The 22,791-nt window shown below is 46.4% G+C and overlaps 1 protein-coding gene across 10 annotated transcripts; it reads left to right on the plus strand.

Annotated features, from left to right (window-relative positions):
• Positions 1–62: 62 nt before the first annotated feature.
• On the plus strand, positions 63–16,490 carry LOC105488089 (zinc finger protein interacting with K protein 1). 10 transcript variants are annotated; one of them, XM_011751835.2, is made up of 5 exons: positions 63–1,369; positions 5,641–6,330; positions 6,916–6,954; positions 11,126–11,252; positions 12,541–16,490. In XM_011751835.2, exons 2-5 carry the CDS (start codon positions 6,298–6,300, stop codon positions 13,803–13,805), a joined length of 1,464 nt encoding a protein of 487 aa, XP_011750137.1. In that variant the 5' UTR covers positions 63–1,369; positions 5,641–6,297; the 3' UTR covers positions 13,806–16,490. The 10 variants fall into 10 exon arrangements, with proteins under 10 accessions (XP_011750137.1, XP_070944193.1, XP_011750138.1 ...); XM_071088092.1 differs by having other exon boundaries at positions 11,168–11,252; XM_011751836.2 differs by lacking the exon at positions 6,916–6,954.
• The last annotated feature ends 6,301 nt before the right edge of the window (positions 16,491–22,791 follow it).

Genomic DNA, 22,791 nt, shown 5'->3' on the forward strand with positions numbered 1-22,791 from the left:
GCGCTAGGAAAAGGCGCGACACCAAGAGCGAGACAGGGCCTTGCCGCTCCTTAAAGGGGCCGCTGGCCGATTTCCGCGGTCCCAAACCCAGCTAAGTGCCCACGTGGCTAGAGACGTTGATTCAGGTTCAGGAAGCAAAGGCTCCGGATCCACACGGACGCGTCACTCCACGGGGCCGCGTAGACACCGCGGCCGCAGCGCGGGAGGGTCTTTGCCTCATCCCCCTCACGTGTGGGCCCGAGGCGTTTGAGGCCGTTTCGGGGACCTCAGCGGTTACATAGGCGACAGAAGGGACCTACGGGTCAGGCTCAGGGTCGCCGGCCCCGGAGACCACTTGGGGGCCACGCCCCCGGCCGCTCCTACCCTGAGCCCCTTGATGGTCCCCAGGTGCAGGAGGCTGGGCCGAGAAGTTCCTGGGGCAGGGTTCCTGGGTAGCTTCACGCAGGGCACACCTCCTCCGGGGGGCCCTCCCTGGGCGAGCTGGGAAAAGGGCGTTTCCTTGACTAGCAGGCCACGTGAAACGCAGAGAATCGAGTGTCACCACGAATGAACACACAAAGGGACTGAACGCTGGGAAACATGAGGACAAAATCATAGAGGTGTCCACCAGCCACTGACCTGGAATAACAAATAGTCATCCAAACGTGCAAAAGAGAGGAGAGTGAGTAAAAGGAAAAAAAGGTGCTCACAACGATCAAAATGGTGCGTGTGGCTCTGGCCTCTTGAGAAGCTCTGAGGAGATTCTGTTGCTGTGAATGTGTTGGACTTGCTGCTTGTGTCTGTGCAGGAAAAGGACCATGGAGCTACTGACCCAGATCATGAGGCCCAAACTCATAAAGTCAGTTGCAGAGAATATGAATACGACTAGAAACTTTATACATCTAGCTGGTTTGAGCAAAGAACAGTATACACAATTTATTTTCACACTTACATTTTTGCTGTTTATTTGACTAGTCACATTCATAGAAACAAAGATATTTACCAACAGTTGCAGGATCTAGCAGAGAAAACAACAGAAGCCAGTGAACTTTGGGGATCCCATTCTGAGCTCCAACCACCTAGAGAAACAGGGACAAAGTTTTATGGACTGGAAGCCACTGAGGAGACAGGCGGTGCTGAGAGAAACCCCTCTGGCCACTCTGTGAAAATAGAAGAGAAGTTTGCATCCAGCCTTATCCAGGAAATAGTTCAATCCAAAAGCTGCTATTGTATGAGGGATCCCTCTAGAGAAAAGCACAAACAAATTGGCAAAGGCCAGCTGGTTGAGAATAAGATCCGTAGGTCTAATCTTGTGTCCAGTAAGCAAGGTGAAGTTACAAAGACAAAGAAGGAGTTTCCAAGGATTCCCACTCTCATCTGAGTGAGAAAGGTAAGCCCCATTTGCAGATTGGCAGGAGCTATCACGTTAATATCTATAAGACTTGATTTTAATTGGTACCAGAACAATGAGGAGTTCAACAAGCAAAAAGAAATATGTTGGCCAGGCATGATGGCTCATGCCTGTAATCCTAGCACGTTGGAAGCCTGAGGCAGGAGGATTGCTTGACACCAGGTATTCGAGACCAGCTTGGGCAATATAGCAAGACCCCATATCTAAAAAAACAAATAGCTGGGCATAGTGACATTGAGGCCAACGAGCTATGATCACATCACTGCACTCCAGCCTGGGTAACAAGGCAAGACCTTGTCTCTTTTTTGAAAAAAGAAAAAAAAAAAAAAGAAATTGTCATACCATGCCCAATAACCTCTAGGACTAAACCTAACATGTATTTTTCTAGTTTAAGTGGGCCTTAAATATGTGTGCTTATGGGTGCAGAAGTTCTCTCCTTTAGTTATAAAAATATCTCTATCAAGTGGCTGCTCCACAGCCTGCTTGATTTCCTTTCCCAAAAAAAGAGGCTTTTTCTTTCTGTGCCACATATCAAGGCTGCAGATTTTCTTTTTCTTTTTTTTTTTTTTTTGAGATGGAGTTTTGCTCTGTCACCCAGGCTGGAGTGCAGTGGCCGGATCTCGGCTCACTGCAAGCTCCGCCTCCCAGGTTCATGCCATTCTCCTGCCTCAGCCTCCCGAGTAGCTGGGACTACAGGCGCCTGCCACCATGCCCAGCTAATTTTTTGTATTTTTAGTAGAGACAGGGTTTCACCGTGTTAGCCAGGATAGTCTCGATCACCTGACCTTGTGATCCGCCCACCTCAGCCTTCCAAAGTGCTGGGATTACAGGCGTGAGCCACCGCGCCCGGCCATGGCTGCAAATTTTCTAATTTTTTTTCTCTGCTTCCCTGTTAAATATAAATTATATCTTTTGGTAATTTATTTGCTCTAGCATCTAGCACAGGCTTTTAGGAGTAGCCAGGCCACATCTTGAAAGCTTTGCTGCTGAGAAATTTCTTCCACCAGCTATCCTTGGTCATTACTCTAAAGTCCAAACTTCCATAGATCTTTAGGGCATAGGCACAATGCAGCCAAGTTCTTGGCTGAGCCATAACACATCTGACCTTTGCCCCAGTTCCCAATGCGTTTCTCATTTCCATCTGAGACATCATCGTTCTGAACTTCCCTGTCCACATCACTATCAGAATTTTGGTCACAACCATTTAACCAGTGTCTAAAAAGTTCCAAACTTTCCCTCAACTTCCTGTCTTCTTTTGAACCCTCCAAACTCATTCAACCTCTGCTCATTACCCAGTTCTAAAGTTGCTTCCACATTTTCAGGTATCTTTATAGCAATGCCCCACTCCTCTGTACCAATTTTCTATGTTAAGCCATTCTTGCATTGCTATGAAGAAGTACCTGAGACTGTACTTAGAAAAATTAGAAAATTTGCAGCCATGGAGGCTGGGAAGGGTAGCAGAAATGGAAGGGAAAGTGGGGATAGTTAATGGATGAAAAAATATAGTCAGATAGAAGGAATAAGATGTAGTATTTGATAGCACAACAGGGTGACTACGGTCAACAATAATCTATTGTAGAATTAAACATAATTAAGAGTATAACTAGAATGCTTATAACACAAAAAAATGATAAATGCTTGAGGTGATGGATACCATTTATCCCAATGTGATTATTACAGACTGTATGCCTGTATCAAACTATGCCATGTAACTCATAAATATATACACCTACTATGTACCCCTAAGGACTAAAGATAAGAAATAAAAAAAAATAAAGACAGGATGGAGCTAAACCTGGACCCTCTGGTATGTTCTACCTGCAGGTGGAGCTGGCCTCTGCTGTCTTCAGTCCCTTGCTAGATGTCATGGTCCTTGAGGTTAACACTCCCCCATACCATTTGGTACCTGTGGAGTCCCTTGGGATTAACTGGGTGAACAGCAATAGAAGTTAGTAGACTTTATGAATGACACTGCCAAGCTGTACTTGAATAGCTGTGCCAAGGAGACACACACAGAAAGAAAACACAAAACAACCCATGCACATCCTAAGGGCTTCACACTTTCTTGCACTCTATCTTCAATGTTTTTTAGCTTTCTCTTTAGATACTTATTGACTGTTGGTCTCACCTAAGTTTAGCTATAGATAGAGTTTATTACTGCTTTGTGATCACTGGCAGCCTCCCTCATCTCTGGCTGGGCTTCTCCCTGAAGGACTGGGCCTCAGGAGCAGGTGGGTCGTTTAGTCCCCTGGACATGCCACACAGAGTAGGTTAACCTAGCTAGGCTATCCCTCTTCCCCAGGTTATCCAAGCAATCCCTCTAGTTCTATGACTAGATGGACACACATGCTTGAAGTTTGAGGAGCCATGTTTGATCTGATGTGGCAACTCTGAGAGGACAGTGAGGGTGAGGGCATGTGTTAGGTGGCCATTGTGGGGGCTGCTGGCCTCTGGGACCAGAGGGTAGTGAAGGGCAGAACGGTGGCACTGAGAGAGTGCCGGTGTTACTAAGGAAAAGGGTTGCTGTCTGATGCACACAGAAGCCAGTACCATGGCACCAGGTTTTTGAGAAAAGCAAACCTTTGGCTGGGCACGGTGGCTCACGCCTGTAATCTCAGCACTTTGGGAGGCCAAGGCGGGCGGATCACAAGGTCAGGAGATCGAGACCATCCTGGCTAACACAGTGAAACCCCGTCTCTACTAAAAATACAAAAAATTAGCCAGGCTTGGTGGCGGGCGCCTGTAGTCCCAGCTACTCAGGAGAGAATGGCCCATGAACCGGGGAGGCAGAGCTTGCAGTGAGCCGAGATCGCCCCACTGCACTCTAGCCAGGGGGACAGAGCGACTCTGTCTCAAAAAAAAAAAAAAAAAAAAAAAAAAAAAAAGAAAAGCAAACCTTTATTGCAAATCCACAAACAAGAAGACAGGAGTCCAGGTCAAATGCATCTCCCCAGTATAGGGTTTGGGGCAGCTTTTAAGGATTAGGAAGGACAGGTTGGTAAGCACTGGAAGGGTGGATTTTGATTGGAAGGACTTCAAACAAATCTATTGATGGCAAGGCGGGGACAGGGGTGTTATCACCCAAGATTCGGAGACAACAGACCCCTTGCTTTCAGAAGTGTTTCAACACTTGGGTTCCGGCCATAGCCCGGGATTTTGGTTTCCTGGTGGTGGCAGGGTGGAGTCTGGTAGGTGAGACTTCAGTTCCAGGTGTTGGGTCAATTGTTTTCTTTTCTTTTCATTTTATTTATTTATTTATTTATTTATTTATTTATTTATTTATTTATCGAGACAGGGTCTGGCTCCGTTGCTCAGGCTGGACTGCAGTGGCATAATCATAACTCACTGTAACCACGATCTCCCGGGCTCAAGCGATCCTCCCACCTCAGCATTCTGAGTAGCTAGGATTACAGGTGCACCACCACACCCGGGTAATTTTTTATTTTTTGTAGAGACGGGGTCTGGCTATGTTGCCCAAGTGATCCTTCCACCTCACCATCCCAGTGTGCTTGGATTACAGGCATGAGACACCGCGCTGGGCCTGACATTTTTCTTTTCTGCACATTCTCTAGCTGTGTAACTTGCAACTCTCTTCAGCTCTGTGCCTGCAAAATAACTAGACATTCTGTTACCAACAGAGGATGGCCAGATGAGACTGGTCCAGCCGTTATACCTGCACCTTCGTGGAGGCCATTAAGAGTATCCCTATAGGCCGAGTCAGCTGCTGTAAGGCAGAGCATGGATTTCCCCCCCGGGGACTAAATCCCATTCTTGAGCTCCAGAGGCTTTGTTCCTACCACTGTACGCCACCGCGTGGGGTGCCCTGGGAACCCGTCTACCTCCCTACTGCCCTGCGGGCGGACAGAGATGGTCCTAGCAGGTGTGGGAGATGAGGTAGACGATGTCTTCAGTGGGGTCCAAGGCTCATCTGGACCCAGTTCTCAGCCAAGGGGTGGTGAAGGGGGCGTCAGAAAACGCAGGAGCGGCTCCCAGACCCTGGAGGGGACTCAGGGAAGCAGAGGCACTTTCCTCGGCCGCTCCGGGGCCTCCCCAGCTTGCCCTCCCCAAGAGAAGAAGTCCCCGGGGGAGAGCTGCCCAGGACCCCTTCCCATGGGACGTCTCAGCCCCGCCTCCCTCATCTAGGGACAGTCAAGGGGCTCAGAGCAGGAGTAGCGCGTGCGCGGCCCCCACGTGGCCTCCCGGAACACCTGCCCACAGTGCCACACCTAGATCGCTCCTGTCTTTCACAGAACATCCTCGGCCCTGGCACGGCCTCCAACGCCTTGACCCCGCAGGGGAGGGGGACGAAGCTCCTTCGCTCCCGCAGGAGCGTCAAACACCTGTGGATCCGGCCTCAGCTTCCCGAGCCTGAATCAATGCCTCTAACCACGTGGGCGCTCAGCCGCGACGGGACCACAGAAATGGACCAGCGGCCCGTTTAAGGAGCGACAAGGCCCAGCCCTCTCCTGGACTGTGGCGACGCCATCTCCCTGCGCCCCCAGCGCGGCCGCTTGGCTTTTGTTTGAGGTGACTCTGGGCCGCAGCATCCTTCCCTGCGCCCTGGGTACCGGCGGGACTACATTACCCAGAAGGTTTTGGCTCCAGCCGCAGAGATGCTGAGCCAATCCGCGCTGAGAAAAGGGTCGTTTCCGCTTTGGGACCAATAGGTCGGGGAGGTACTTCCTGTATCACTTCAGTGGCGGTCATTTTTGCAGCGCTTGGGTGCATCCAGACCGTCAGAGCTTTGGGAGTGCTTTGTTTGGCGAGAGAGTCGGAAGGCGCGAGGGGAGGGGTCCTCCCGCTGAACAGTCGGGGGTCTAAGGGTCGGCGGCGGCGGGGTTGACGGCTTTGCCCAGGTCCCTGCGCCCGTCGCTGTCAGGTCCCGGCCCCGCTCTGCCCAAACTCCGATGGCTGCGGCTGCGCTGAGGGCCCCGACTCAGGTGAGCGCTGCGTCCACTGGACCTCACCCTCCTTCATCCTCACTCAAATTCTAAAGCCCAGTAAGGGGTGCCTTCTTGGGTCGCTAGGGTCGAGATCCTCATGTCCAGTACAGTGGGGGCTCGTGGGTGGAGTCCCTATTTCCAGAACTTGGGTGATGAGGCATGGAAGAAGGTGACAGGCAAAGGGACCGGCGTTTCTAAACTCTTGGAGATGGAGTGAAGAAGGTTCATACCTGGAGTGCCAAAGTGAGGAGTTTTCCCTCAATTCTTAGGATGCTAGGAGCTGTGGAGGGTTGTGTACAGAAGCGGCGTATGGTCTGAGTTAGGTCTTTCTAAGTTTTCCAAAAACCTCATGGAGTTAGACTAGAACAGAATGGAATAACACAGAATCACAGGGAGATTGGGTTCTTGTGCAAGGTCCCACAGTTGCTAAGAGGTAGCACTGAGGACTGGAAAGCTGAGGCTCAGAAATAATGCAGACATCATCAGTCCATCTGGCTCTGTCCTGGTCAGGAATCCAGGGAAGCCTGAATCAGCAGAGCCCTGTATGGTCACCTGCCTTTCATGATCTTTGGCTTTCCACAGGTGACTGTGTCTCCAGAAACACATATGGACCTCACAAAGGTGAGTGGAGGGTGTCCCAGGCCCTCACTGGTCCTGGCCCCATCCTGGAGTTTCTTCATGTATCTTTTTTGCCACCATCCAGTTCTTTGACCTAAGGACTCTTCACAAACCCCAAGCTTGACATCCTGATTCTAGACTGGTGGTTATTTGTAGAAGTTCTTATTGCTGGCAGACAATGGAATGAGGTGTGAAAGGTTGTCCTGCCTAGGTACAATAATATGTAAAGTTGGCAGTGAAGCTGAGCTGGTTCAGGGGAACCCAACTCTCCTTTCTTTCTCATGGGAACTCAGAGCAGCAGGGCAGGACTCAGGTCTGGAATGGCTCTGAGAAATCGGGTGTTTTTTTCTGGAGGTGATGGGAACAATGGGAGGTTTAGAGAAGAGGAGGGAGGTTATCTGACACTGGTCTCATCAGGTTCACTGTTAATGCAGCATAGAGAATACTCTGTGGGTGTGATGGAGGCAACCAGGGAGGAGGCTACTGCAGTGGCCAAGGTGAGTTTTGATAGTGGCTTCACCAATGTGGTGGCTGTGAAGGTAGAAGAAGTGGCTGGATTCTGGGTCGGATTTTTAATTAGGCCTGCTTGCATTTTCAGATTTTGAGGGTAAGAGATAGTAGTCAAGCATTACTCCAGGCGTTTTGAGTTTAGCATCTGGGAGGATGGAAGCTCCATCAAATAGCATGTAATAGGATTGATTTTATTTTATTTTATTTTATTTTACTTTATTTATTTATTTTTTTTTTTTTTGAGACGGAGTCTCGCTGTGTCTCCCAGGCTGGAGTGCAGTGGCGTGATCTCGGCTCACTGCAAGCTCCGCCTCCCGGGTTCACGCCATTCTCCCGCCTCAGCCTCCCAAGTAGCTGAGACTACAGGCGCCCGCCACCACACCCGGCTAGTTTTTTGTATTTTTAGTAGAGACGGGGTTTCACCATGTTAGCCAGGATAGTCTCGATCTCCTGACCTCGTGATCCACCCGCCTCGGCCTCCCAAAGTGCTGGGATTACAGGCTTGAGCCACCGCGCCCGGCCTGATTTTATTTTTATTTATTTTTTTTAGACAGAGTCTCACTTTGTCACTCAGATTGAGCAGTGGCTCGATCTCAGCTCATTGCAACCTCCACCTCCCAGGTTCAAGCGATCCTCCTGCCTCAGCCTCCTGAGTGGTTGGGACTACAGACACATAGTACCATGACCTTTTTTTTCTTTTTTTTTTAGTAGAGACAGGGTTTCACCATGTTGACCAGGCTGGTCTCGAACTCCTGACCTCAGGTGATCCACTCGTCTTGGCCTCCCAAAGTGCTGGGATTACAGGCGTGAGCCACCATGCCCAGCCAATTAATTTTCATTAAGGATAACAGGAGTTCTGTCTTTAGCTATTCTCATAGTCTGAGATGTTCCAAAGAATGATATATGGAGACATCAAGTGAGTAGCTGTCCATGTACATCTGGAATTCTAGAAGCGGTTTAAGACAGAGAAATCCAAAAGGTGGTGGCCAGCGTTTGGCCCAGAGTACCTGTGGGTCACAATTAGGAGTGGGTAATCCTGGTCATGAAGGTAATGCTATTAATAACCCAGGAAAGGGCTGGGCGTGGTGGCTCACACCTGTAATTTCAGCACTTTGGGAGGCCAAGGCAGGCAAATCACTTGAGGTCAGGAGTTCCAGACCAGCTTGGCCAACATGGTGAAACTCTGTCTCCACTAAAAATAAAAAAATTTGCCAGGCATGGTGGCGGGCACCTGTAATCCCAGCTACTACGGAGGCTGAGGCAGAATTGCTTGAGCCTGGGAGGTGGAGGTTGCAGTGAGCCAAGATCACACCACTGCACTCCAGCCTGGGTGACAGAGTGAGACTCCATCTCAAAAAAAAAAACCAAAAAACAAACAAACAAACAAAAACAGAAAAGGAAAGGTCAGGGCTATGACTGTGTCTCGTGCTTGGACACGTGGTAGAGGTGGTGAACATCACAAACAGTTGTGGAAGAAAAGTGGTCATGGGAAGATTGTAGGAAAGTGGATAATCTGGTATATTAGTCTGTTTTCACGCTGCTGATAAAGACAAGTCTCTAGGAAGTTCCAGACTTTCCCACATTTTCCTATCTTCTTCTCAGCCCTCCAAACTGTTCCAACCTCTGCCTGTTACCCAGTTCCAAAATCACTTCCACATTTTCAGTTATCTTTACAGCAGAGCCCCACTTCGCTCATACTGATTTACTATATTAGTCCATTTTCTTTTTTCTTTTTTTTTTTTTTTTGAGACGGAGTCTCGCTCTGTCGCCCAGGCTGGAGTGCAGTGGCCGGATCTCAGCTCACTGCAAGCTCCGCCTCCCGGGTTTACGCCATTCTCCTGCCTCAGCCTCCCGAGTAGCTGGGTCTACAGGCGCCCGCCACCTCGCCCGGCTAGTTTTTTGTATTTTTTAGTAGAGACGGGGTTTCACCGGGTTAGCCAGGATGGTCTCGATCTGCTGACCTCGTGATCCGCCCGTCTCGGCCTCCCAAAGTGCTGGGATTACAGGCTTGAGCCACCGCGCCCGGCCTATTAGTCCATTTTCATGCTGCTGATAAAGATGTGCTCGAGACTAGGTAATTTGTAAGGAAAAAGAGGTTTAATGGACTCATGATTCCACGTGGCTGGGAAGGCCTCGCAATCATGGTGGAGGGCGAAAGGCTCGTCTTGCATGGCAGCAGACGAGAGAATTTGTTCAGGGGAACTCCCCCCTTATAAAACCATCAAATCTTGTGAGACTTATTTACTATCATGAGAGCAGTATGGGAAAGACCTGCCCCCATGATTTGATTACCTCCCACCAGGTCCCTCCCATGATGTGGGAATTGTGGGAGCTACAATTCAAGATGAGATTTGGGTGGGGACACAGCCAAATCATATCATCTGGTAAGTGGTCAAGGCTTCCAAGGCATTGAGGACATAAGACAGACATGGAGACAAAGAAATAATTGGTGGAAGATGATACTGAAGCCAGGTACAGTGGACTGTGTCCCTGCAAAATTCATATGCTTAAACGCTAATTCCAGTGTGATGGTATTTGGAGGTTGGGCCTTTGGGAGATAATTAGGTCATGAGGGTGAAGCCCTAATGAATGGGATTAGTGAGTGCTCTTAAACAAAGAGGCCAGAGAGCTACTACCTAGTGCTCTTTCCACCAAGTGAGGATATACGAAGTCAGCAGTCTACAACCTGGAAAGAGCCCACACCAGAACCTGACCATGCTGGCACTCTGATCTCAGGCTTCCCGCCTGCAGATCTCTGAGAAATAAATTTCTGTTGTTGATAAGCCACCCAGTTTGTGGTATTATGCTAGCAGCCCAAACTGATGAAAACACTAGGACTAGTGCTTATTCACCATGGTAAAACCTCACCAGGAATTTGTTGTGACCCTTGATGTGTCTGGGGAAGGTGTCAGTCAAGCAGTTGAATAAGTTTAGTAGTACAAGTGTTCATCTGTATGAGTCATTAGGTTGGAGGTAGAGAGCCACTGAGAGTCTGTGCCACCAAGGGTACTGATTTTGAAAGAAGGTTAAGAGGTGAGAGGAAGGTTGTTGACTGAAGAGGGGACATCAAGTGTAGCACAAGTGGAGGACGGTCATCAGTGTCTGACATCAGTGATTCTTGGTGGCTGAGGTTGAAGCAAGGAACAGAGTCAGGAAGATAGCCCTTCAGAGCAGGATGGGGGCTGTCTATGACAGTAGGAACCATCAGAGGTCTGTGTAGCACTGAATGCTGTCTCAATTTGGTGGGCAGAAGGGTTGAGGTGGCTATGGGAGTGAGACTGAGCGAGAATGGTTCAAAGAATGATGTGCACATGGAGAGGGAGTGTGAACTGAAGGACCCAGGCCCCTGGCATTGAGGACTTAAGGGTGAAAGGTGAACCCACATTTGATTGTGTCTAGGAGGCACTATCTGAAAGATTCTTGGGGAACTGCCTGACAAGAAGGGATACACCCCTACATACTGGGCCCAAAGTTTCGATGTGGTGCATCCTGCCCACCTCCTGGTTGGTACTGTAGAAGGATACAGTGATCACTGGACCGTGAAGAGAGAGTGGGCATCTGTGTCACCAGGGTGTGTATTTTCTTAAGGTGGGGATGAATGAGTGGGTGGATGAACTTGATGTGGAGGCGTTGATTGTGGAGTGACCTGTCCCCATCATGACAGGGCTGTGTGACCTTTGAGGACATCGCCATTTACTTCTCACAGGAAGAGTGGGGACTTCTTGATGAGGCTCAGAGACGCCTGTACCTTGAAGTGATGCTGGAGAACTTTGCCCTTGTAGCCTCACTGGGTAAGGCCCTAACACCAACTCCAGTGTCTTGGTCTGTCTGTGCTCTTTTGCTGACTTCCCCATTCTCTTGGGATATGTGCTATGGGAGCCAGCACTGTGCACTGCCTGAGCAGCCCTAACACCTGCTGCCCAGTGGTCTGGGAAGTGGGTGTTCTTCAGTCAGCTGAATGGATCTCTCTTGCTTGCTTTCTTCTTGGCTGGGTGTCTGTGTTCAGATCCATGACACCTTGTGTCCCAAGTTCCCTGCACCCCCATCTGCTAGCTGACATTTTCTTGTGGCTACCTGTGTCATGATTGTAGTCATTGTCATGGTCTATACTTATGGGGACAGTGGGCTCTTCTTACTCACTCCTTCTAGTTTGTTTAATCATAATAACTTTCTTTCCCATGGGCTGTTTTGTGCTGAGTCGTTCTGCATCAGTGCTGATGACTCACATGTTCTGTCTTTCTGGTAGGACTTAGCTTCATGAAGGTCCCACACAGCTAGACAACTGAGGGTATGCGGAGAAACCTGGTTGCTTTAAAGGGTGAACATGGTCTCAGAGAAGGCCTGGGTTTGTTGACTGGCAGCTGGTTGGGGGCATGATATCCAGGCTGTTTTCAGGTCACATAAGGAGCCTGTCCTGTCTTCACCACTGTTTGGGTGCACATGCCACTGGCCAAACCTTATTTCTATATTTTCTTCCCTGTATTTGACACTTTTCTGTCTTATTATTTTTATCTATGACTTCTAGCACCTGGCTACCTCCACCTTTCTGATCTTCATGCATCATCTGCTCCTCTGCACTGCTCCCTCTGCAATGTTTTCCAACATTGACACAAACATCATGTCTCGTGAAGTATGTATATATGATTACATGAAGATATGTGATCATATGACTTGCTACTCAGTTTCAATTGTATTTTCCTGGGCTTGGGCACAGTCAACCTTCTGCACAGCATGCAGGTGTCACCAGCAGACAAAGTCCTCCTGAACACTATGTGGTGAGTTTTAGGAATTGGAAGGCTACTCAAGGATAACTTTTGAGGCTGTTGGTAGAGGAATGGTTTGAAGACAATGCCATTCCCTGTCCTCCATCCCATCCTTGTGTCCTTTATTTGGTGAGGCCTCCCTCATTCTGTGATCTTCAGAGATCCAGTATTGCAAAGCAACCCCTTCCTCAACCTGCCCTCAGCTCCATTATCCTCAAAACAAACCTGGTGAATCATTCCTTTGGTATGTGTATAATGGGGCTTCCTGCTCTCAGCATAGTCAATATATATTTCATCAGCAGTTCTCTGCTTTCAGGTTGTGGCCATGGAACAGAGGATGAAGAGACACCTTCTGAGCAGAATGTTTCTGTAAGAGTATCACAGTCAAAGGCAGGTTCATCCACACAGAAGACTCAATCCTGTGAGATGTGTGTCCCAGTCCTGAAAGATATTCTGCATTTGGCTGATCTCCCTGGGCAGAAACCATACTTGGTTGGAGAATGTACAAATCATCACCAGCACCAGAAGCATCACAGTGCAAAGAAATCCTTGAAGAGGGACATGGACAGAGCCTCATATGTGAAGCGCTGCCTATTCCGTATGTCGTTGAAGCCCTTTCGCAAATGGGAGGTTGGAAAGGACCTCCCAGCCATGCTGGGGCTTCTGAGGTCCCTGGTCTTTCCTGGAGGCAAGAAACCCAACACAATTACTGAATGTGGGGAGGACGTTTGCAGTCAAAAAAGTCATTACAAGTCACGTGAATGTGGGAAGGCTTCCAGGCACAAACACACTCCTGTTCATCATCCAAGAGTCTACACTGGAAAAAAGCTTTATGAGTGTAGCAAATGTGGGAAAGCCTTCCGGGGCAAGTACTCACTTGTTCAGCACCAGAGAGTCCATACTGGAGAAAGGCCTTGGGAGTGCAGTGAATGTGGAAAATTCTTTAGCCAAACCTCCCACCTGAATGACCATCGGAGAATCCACACTGGAGAAAGGCCTTATGAGTGCAGCGAATGTGGAAAATTATTTAGACAAAACTCCAGCCTTGTTGACCACCAGAAAATACACACTGGAGCAAGGCCTTATGAGTGCAGCCAGTGTGGGAAGTCCTTTAGCCAAAAAGCCACCCTTGTTAAACACCAAAGAGTTCACACTGGAGAAAGGCCTTATAAGTGTGGTGAATGTGGGAATTCCTTTAGTCAAAGTGCCATTCTTAATCAACACCGAAGAATTCACACTGGAGCAAAGCCTTATGAGTGTGGCCAGTGTGGGAAATCCTTTAGTCAAAAAGCTACCCTCATTAAACACCAGAGAGTTCACACTGGAGAAAGGCCTTATAAGTGTAGTGAATGTGGGAAATCCTTTAGTCAAAGCTCCATCCTTATTCAACACCGGAGAATTCATACTGGAGCAAGGCCTTATGAGTGTGGCCAGTGTGGAAAGTCCTTTAGCCAAAAGTCAGGCCTCATTCAACACCAAGTGGTTCACACTGGAGAAAGGCCTTATGAGTGTGACAAATGTGGGAATTCCTTTAGCCAGTGCTCCAGCCTCATACATCACCAAAAATGCCATAACACATAGAGGCCTCATGAATGCAGCAAATGTGGAAGCGCCTTCAACTCAAGATCTATCATCATTTAGCTCCTGAAAGTCCACACTTAAGTAGAGCCTTAGACCTACAGGGAATGTGCTGTCTCTGTAGTACTGTAGCAGTAGAGGGCCTTTGTGAGGGAGCCATCTGCCTAAAGTTGAAACTCATTCTTCCTTGTTTGTCTGGTAGAAACCATCTACCCTCTGCCACCTTGCACAGTGGGCATTGGTCACACTGATGTGCTAAGGCAAGGCAGACATTTGTGTGTTCTCTTAGTCTTTGGAGGAAATCTTGAGCAATCTAAGCCTTTAGAGAAAATTCATTCTCTTTTCTGACTGATCACAGCATACATGTGACCCAGTTTTGGTCAGGAGGGCCCAGCCTTGGTTCTGCTGGACGCTTATGTGCAAGGATTCCCTTTATGTAAATTCTTGGTCTCACATGACACCTGGTCATTCTTCTAGCCTCCAAGTCACCACCTGGTGAATGGCTGCCTCACATTGCTCCAGTTTTTGCACTAATAAAAGCCTTATATTTGAATCTACTTGTAGTCTTGGGGTTTTGTTTACTGTGTGGGGTGGCTGGGAAACAGACTTCAACTCTATATGAAGGAATGGACAGCTTTTGTGGGCCTCTGCAGGAGAAGTAAGATGACGGAGTAATTCTCATTCTGGTTTTGGTCCTACTTGCTTTGCTACCTAAAATCTAGGAAACAGTGCAAGGTTTTGGCTATTCGTTGTGGCCTGGATCCCTATTCTTTCTGTGAGACTAGAGGTCATCCTGAGGAGAGGCCAGCTGTTATGACAAGCACCTGTGCTTCAGGGAATAGGACAATTTTATTCCATTGTTTCCAGAGGATGTCATATGATGCCCAGCGCTGTTGAGATTTTCATGGGGTTCTATAAGGAGACATGCCCTGATATCAAACATTCCATAGGCTGATGTCGCTCAGAAGACAACGGGAGTCACGTATGAACTGTAATTGGTACAGAAATACTGTACTCTGTGTACTGTAGCAAACTAGTTGGAATGTGCCTCTTGTAAAAGTACATTTACAAATCTTTCCGTGACTGTGGCTTTGAGCAGTCATAGGACCTAGAAATCTCTGTATGTCCAATAACTTAGGTTATTGTCAGCAAAAATAAAGGTTTTTTTGTTTGTTTGTTTGTTTTGTTTTTAATTGTTGACTTTCTAGGTTGTTCACCTCAAGTTCATTGCTGTAGAGGTAGAAAAAGGAGGATAAAGATAATAGAAGTCCTATAGGCCAGGGATATATTGATAGGTCTTGTGATTTCCACCAGTGTTGCTGTTGTCTCAAATTGCCACAGCCTTCATTGCTTGCCAACATTTCCTGCACGGAGGGACGCATGGTTGCCCTTCCCCAGGCCTGAAGAGAGAGTGCGGTCAACATGAGATTGCAAGGCATTCTGGTTTTTGAAAGGTGGAAGATCAGATACTTTACTTTGAAACATGTTTTACAAACTTTCTTGATGTATAAGTGATGTGCCATAGTTTGCATCCATTTATGGTGTATAATTTGAAGAGTTTGTCATATAAGCCTGTGAAACCATCATAATCATGATCATGAACATATTCATGATTCACCTTTTGTTGTTTTACAATCTCTGCCTGCACTTTCCAGGCCTTCAGGAGTCCCGTCATTTACTTTCCCTACAGGAGAACAGTTTGTGTTTTCTAGGATTTTATGTGAATTGAATCATAAAATACTACATTTTTCCTGATGATGCACAATTTTTTTTTTTTTTTTTTTTTTTTTTTTTTTTTTTTTTGAGATGGAGTCTCACTCCGTCACTAGGCTGGAATGCAGTGGCGCGATCTTGGCTGTCTCCAACCTCTGCCTCCTGGGTTCCAGCGATTCTCCTGCCTCAGCCTCCTGAGAAGCTGGGACTACAGGCATGCGCCACCATGCCCAACTAATTTTTGTATTTTTAGTAGAAATGTGGTTTCACCATGTTGGCCAGGATGGTCTCGATCTTTTGACCTTGTGATCCGCCAACCTTGGCCTCCCAAAGTGCTGGGATTACAGGCATGAGCCACTGTGCCAGCCGATGCACAATTATTTTTAAGATTTACCAGTATTGCTTATGTGAATAGTTCATTTGTATTGCTGAGAAATATTCTGTGGCTATGTCAAAATTTCGATAAACAGTTGGATGCTTTCCAGTTTTGGGCTGTTGCCTATGTTGCAACTCTGAACATAGGCATATAATTCTTAATATGCAGAAGTGCTTTATTTCTCCTGTGTTAGCAGTACAGTGTATGTGAATGCTTCACTTTTAAAGACACGACCAGACTATAACCTGACTCTACCATCTGCATTCCCATCAATAGTATGTGAAGCTTCCCATTTCTCTACATTCTTGCCATGCTTGGTATGGTTAGTCTTTTTAATTTTAGTTGTTTTAAGCTGTATAATAGCATCTCTCTGTGATTTTATTGCATTTTTCTGGTATTTTATGGTATTGAACACTTGAACATCTGTGTCAAGTTGCCACCTGTATATCCTCTTTGGAAGAATGTTTATTAATGTCTTTTGCTTATTTTTAAATGGATGTTGGTGATATTTTCTTTTTCATTAATAAATAGACATGTATAACAAAGACATGTTGGAACTTTACTCACTCTTCAGTAATGTGATGCACTTCTTTGCTAAATGATAAAATTGTTTTCAAATACTGGGAAAATACTTTCTCAATTTTTTGGTCTATTCTATTCACAGTGTAACAACCTCAGCTGGGCACAGTGGCTCACGCCTGTAATCCCAGCACTTTGGGAGGCTGAGGCGGGTGGATCACCTGAGGTTGGGAGTTCGAGACCAGCCTGACCAACATGGATAAACCCCGTCTCTACTAAAATTACAAAATTAGCCGGGTGTGGTGGCGCATGCCTGTAATCCCAGCTACTAGGGTGCTGAGGCAGGAGAATCACTTGAACCTGCGAGGTGGACGTTGCAGTGAGCTGAGATTGTGCCATTGCACTCCAGCCTGGGTGACAGACCGAGACTCCATCTCAAAAAACAAAAACAAAAACAAACCAAAAAAAAACCTCAGACACTATATACCTGAAACACTACCTTCATTTACAAATTCTCCTTCACTTTCTTAGGTCTAACCATTCAATGAAACAAATAAGCCCTGGCTTTTAATATTTGCCAATTTCCCTGGTAAAATTCTCCCACCATGGCCAATTATAAGTTGTCAAAATAATGTCATTGAATATGAATTGAGAAGAAGTGGGTAGTGTCACACCATTGTATTCTATTTTCACCATGCCGATACAGTAGCCACAGATAACCCCAAGAACATGTATGTAGGAACATACAGCCTGTGGTGTGGCAAGACTGATGCCCTCTTGAAGTGAAGATGTCATAGTCACCTATGTTCTGAAGCAGTAGCATAGGTATCATCAAAATGCTTCTCTTCCCCCAGTGGTCATGAGTCTTGGCAAGAAAGTCTGAAGATGTCAGCAGCTTCACGTTTTACCCTAAAAACTCCAGGCCGGGCATGTTGGCTCACGCCTGTAATCCCAACACTTTGGGAGGCCAAGGTGGGTGGATCACAAGATCAGGAGATGGAGACCATCCTGGCCTCCATCTCTACTAAATGGTGAAACCCCATCTCTACTAAAAGTACAAAAATTAGCCAGTTGTGGTGGCCCACAGCTACTGTGCCTGTGATCCCAGCTACTCGGGAGGCTGAGTCAGGAGAATCACTTGAACCCAGGAGGTGGAGGTTGCCGTGAGCCAAGATCGTGCTATTGCACTCCAGCCTGGCAACAGACAACAGAGGTGAAACTCCGTCTCAAAAACAAAACAAAACAAAACAAAAAAACCTCCAGCCTTGTTGACCACTATAAAAAGAGTCCTAAAAAGGATGTAAAGGATACTGCTTTCTGGAGGGCGGATACAGGGATCCATTGTCTCACAGCTGCACAAGACATCACTTCTGTTCATGATTCCCTATGAAATGTTTCTGAAAACAATTTCTTTTTTTTTTTTTTTTTGAGACGGAGTCTCGCTCTGTCCCCCAGGCTGGAGTGCAGTGGCCGGATCTCAGCTCACTGCAAGCTCCGCCTCCCGGGTTTACGCCATTCTCCTGCCTCAGCCTCCCCAGTAGCTGGGACTACAGGCGCCCGCCACCTCGCCCGGCTAGTTTTTTTGTATTTTTTAGTAGAGACGGGGTTTCACCGTGTTAGCCAGGATGGTCTCGATCTCCTGACCTCGTGATCCGCCCGTCTCGGCCTCCCAAAGTGCTGGGATTACAGGCTTGAGCCACCGCGCCCGGCTGAAAACAATTTCTTAGCCTCTTTCTCCTTCTTTGGCCTTTCACCTTCGTTGGCCTTTGGAATAGGCCTGCTCACTATAGAACAATGTATATATAAGAGTAAAACAGGCCGGGCGCGGTGGCTCAAGCCTGTAATCCCAGCACTTTGGGAGGCCGAGACGGGCGGATCACGAGGTCAGGAGATCGAGACCATCCTGGCTAACACAGTGAAACCCCGTCTCTACTAAAAAATACAAAAAACTAGCCGGCCGAGGTGGCGGGCGCCTGTAGTCCCAGCTACTCGGGAGGCTGAGGCAGGAGAATGGCGGGAACCCGGGAGGCGGAGCTTGCAGTGAGCTGAGATCCGGCCACAGCACTCCAGCCTGGGCGACAGAGCCAGACTCAGTCTCAAAAAAAAAAAAAAAAAAAGAGTAAAACAGTAAAATGATTAGGAGGTGACAACTTTTTTTTTTTTTTTTTTTTTTTTTTTTTTTTTTTTTTTTTTTTTGAGACGGAGTCTCACGCTGTTGCCCAGGCTGGAGTGCAGTGGCGCGATCTCGGCTCACTGCAAGCTCCGCCTCCCGGGTTCCCGCCATTCTCCTGCCTCAGCCTCCTGAGTAGCTGGGACTACAGGCGCCCGCCACCGCGCCCGGCTAATTTTTTTTGTATTTTTAGTAGAGACGGGGTTTCACTGTGGTCTCGATCTCCTGACCTTGTGATCCGCCCGCCTCGGCCTCCCAAAGTGCTGGGATTACAGGCTTGAGCCACCGCGCCCGGCCAGGAGGTGACAACTTTTGAATATTTATTACTTGTGTTTTTACAAGTGGCTTAAGTGAAATCTAGTTGTCTTAAGTTCTGCATATTTAAAGTACACAATTCCTATGTTAATACGTACTTAAACCCCTGAAACTATAAGTTTCCACCTGCCCTTTTTAGTCCATCCCTCTTAACAAGTAATGGGTACAAAAACATATTTTTCCTCTTCTAATGGATATTTTCAAGTATATACACAAATGGAAAAGACTATGTTCAGAAGCACTATGAAACCTTCCTAAATCGTCCATATTACTTATCATTTAGTAGCTGTTCTTGGTTCAACTCTTTTCACACAGAATTATTTTACTTACAATTCCCACATCTTGTCATTCAATGCTGCATCTCTTCAGAATGCATTTCCAAGCATAAGAGCTCTTTCATAATTCCTATAACTTTATCAATCATTATTTAAGGCATCATAAAATATATCATCAGTGCTCAGTTGCCTCGAATTGTCTCCAAAATTGATTTTTAAGACAAATTCATTGCAATCAGATCCAAAACGAATCTATATGGCTATTAATAGTTTCATCTGGTGAGTCTATAATAATATATAGCTACCACTTTTTATTATTATTCTTGAAGTTGATGAGACATTTGTCCAGAATTTGCCACATTCTGGAATGGTGTGTGTTTTTGTTTTGTTTTGTGTCTCTCTGATGTCATTTAATATGCTGACCCTTTCTCCATATTCCTGTGCACTAGATATTAAGGAAATGGGTAATTGAACTCTGGTCCTGCAGATAGGTGTGCAATAGTAACACACTTACGCAGTGTGTGACTGTGTTGTGTGTATATGTGTGTCTATTCACAGGGTGACATTCACAGACATCTGGAGGCTTAGAGATTATTGAAAAAGGAAAAAAGGAAGAAGCACTTTGTTTCTGCTTCCTCTAAGACATGTGAGAAAGTTTCTCAACTGATTTGAAATGTGAAACAATGCCAAAACAATTACCATAGATCCAGTAATAGTGCTTCTTGGTTTTACTCAAATGAGTTAAACACTTATGTCCACACAAAATCTTGTACATTAATATTTATAGCACCTTTGTTCATAATTGGCAAAATTTGGTAGCAACCAAAATGTCCTTCAGTAAGTGAATAGATAAGTGTGGTACATCTAGAAAATGGTATATTTTTCCACATTAAAATAAATAATAAAAGATGTGGAAGAATCTTAAATACATACTTCTTTTTTTTTTTTTTTTTTGAGACGGAGTCTTGCTCTGTCACCCAGGCTGGAGTGCAGTGGCCGGATCTCAGCTCACTGCAAGCTCCGCCTCCCGGGTTTACGCCATTCTCCTGCCTCAGCCTCCCGAGTAGCTGGGACTACAGGCGCCCGCCACCTCGCCCGGCTATTTTTTTGTATTTTTTAGTAGAGACGGGGTTTCACCGTGTTAGCCGGGATCGTCTCTCGATCTCCTGACCTCGTGATCCGCCCATCTCGGCCTCCCAAAGTGCTGGGATTACAGGCTTGAGCCACCGCGCCCGGCCTTAAATACATATTTCTAAGTGAAGGGATCTGATATGGTTTGGCTGTGTCCCTACTCAAATCTCATCTTGAATTGTAACTCCCACATGTCATGGGAGGAACCCAGTGGGAGGTGATTGAATTATAGGGGTGGGTTTTCCCCCCGCTGTTCTCATGACAGTAAATTAGTCTCACGAGATCTGATGTCTTTAAAAACAGGAGTTTACCTGCACAAGCTTATTCTCTTTGCCTGCTGCCATCCACCTAGGATATGACTTGCTCCTCCTTGCCTTCATTAATTGTGAGGCTTCCCCAGCCATGTGGAACTGTGAGTTCTCCATTAAACCTCTTTCCTTTGTGAATTGCCCAGTCTTGGGTATGTCTTTTTCAGCAGCACAAAAATGGACTATTAAAGGATCCAAACTAAAAGGACTACATACTGTGATTTGAACTATATGACATTCCAGAAAAAGCAAAACTATGGAGACAGTAAAAAGTGAGTGGTTGCCAGGGGCTTGGGCTAAGGGAGGAAGGGATGAACAGGTGGAGCATGGAAGACTTTTAGGGCAGTGAAACTACTCTGTGAAACTACCATGGTGTGTACAAGTCACTATACACTTGTTAAAACCCATATAACGTCCAGCTAGAGTAAATCCTAATGTAAACTATAGATTTGGGATGATAACTATATGCCAATGTACCATAAATTGTAACAAATATACTATTCTAGTGGGGAATGTTTATAGTGGAGAGGCTGTAACATGCATAGGGGCAAGGGATATGTGGAAGCTCTGTAATTTTTTGCTCAATTTTCCTATGAACCAAAACTGCTCTAAAAAATAATCTATTAAAACTTTACCAGCCTGAGCAACATGGTGAGACCCCGTCCCTACAAAAAATCAAAAAATTATCGGGGCATAGTGGTACAGGTGCACACCTGTGTTTCCAGCTACTCTGGAGGCTGACGTGGGAGGATTGCTTGAACCCAGGAATTCAAAGCTACAGTGAGCTCAGATTGTGCCACTGCACTCCAGCCTGGATGACAGAGTGAGACTCTGTCTCAAAAAAAAATTAAAATTAACTAATTTGTAAATCAGTTTAAAATATTTATTTAGCAATGTTTGTGCTGTGTATGTATTTGTATAACCCAAGGGAGATTCATGTTAACAAATTGAATTTGGTAAGCCAGTTATTTCCATGAGCAGCCTAGTTAATTTATCTACTTAAACAACAAAAACAAGTAGATATACAGATTTTTCTGGCACTTTTCAAGCTTACTATTTCCCTATTTTGACTATTAGCCTAAGAAATTGCCATAAGAGCTGTGTGTACCTGTAGCCCCAGCTACTTGGGAGGCTGAGGCGGGAGGATCACTTGAGACCAGGAGTTTTAAACCAGCCTGGGCAACATATCAAGAACCCTGTCTGTGTAGATATATATATATATATTTTTTTTCTTTTTTTTTAATTAGCTGGGCACAGTAGTGAGTGCCTGCAATCCCATACACTCAGGAAGCTGATACAGAAATGTCGCTGGAGCCCCAGAGTTTGAGGCTGCAGTAATATATGATCCTGCCACTGCACTCCAGCCTGGGCAACAGAGCAAGACTCTTCCTCAAAAAAAAAAAAAAATTACCATTAGACACTCAAATATGCAGACAAAATGAGTCCTTTGTGGAGTCACTCAGAAGAGCTCCCCACCTACCTTTCTATATGAAATCATGCTGGAGCCAGACCTTCTCCCTTTCTTTTCAGACAGGACTTCAATTCAGCAACTGAAAAGCTATCTGCTCTACATGTCTTCAGGGTAAACTTTTCCAGAGTTAAGCCAAATGTACTCATAGACTTATATATGAGTGCACTAAAAAAAGCAAAGTAAGTCTATGTTCAGTTCAATTAATTATGTTCAATATTCTTTTTTTTTTTTCCTGAGACGGAGACTCGCTCTGTCACCAGGCTGGAGTGCAGTGGCGTGATCTCGGCTCACTGCAATCTCCACCTCCTGGGTTCAAGCGATTCTCCTGCCTCAGTCTCCCAAGTAGCTGGGACTACAGGTGTGTGCCACCACACCCAGCTAATTTTTGTATTTTTAGTGGAGATGGGGCTTCACCATGTTGGCCAGGCTGGTCTTGATCTCTTGCCCTCATGATCAGCCTGCCTCGGCCTCCTAAAGTGCTGGGATTACAGGCATGAGCCACCACACCCGGCCTAGCCACAAGATTATTAATAGTTGTGATGTTTAATGTTTTGTGCCAACTTGCCTGCATTAAGGGCTACCGAAATAGTTGGGAAAACCTTAATATAGGATGTGTCTGTGAGAATGTTTATGGAAGATACTAGCATTTGAGTCTGTAGACAACGTAAAGGAGATCTGGCCTCATCAGTGTTAGGGGGCAACATCCAATGC

This window comes from Macaca nemestrina, chromosome 20, assembly GCF_043159975.1.
Source record: "Macaca nemestrina isolate mMacNem1 chromosome 20, mMacNem.hap1, whole genome shotgun sequence".
Taxonomy (NCBI): Eukaryota; Metazoa; Chordata; class Mammalia; order Primates; family Cercopithecidae; genus Macaca; species Macaca nemestrina.

Coding starts and splice junctions, on each gene's coding strand:
- LOC105488089 (XM_011751835.2), top strand. CDS start 6,298: ATGGCTGCGGCTGCGCTGAGGGCCCCGACTCAG. Junction 6,955..11,125: donor CACATATGGACCTCACAAAG/GTGAGTGGAGGG, acceptor CCATCATGACAG/GGCTGTGTGACCTTTGAGGA. Junction 11,253..12,540: donor TGCCCTTGTAGCCTCACTGG/GTAAGGCCCTAA, acceptor CTCTGCTTTCAG/GTTGTGGCCATGGAACAGAG.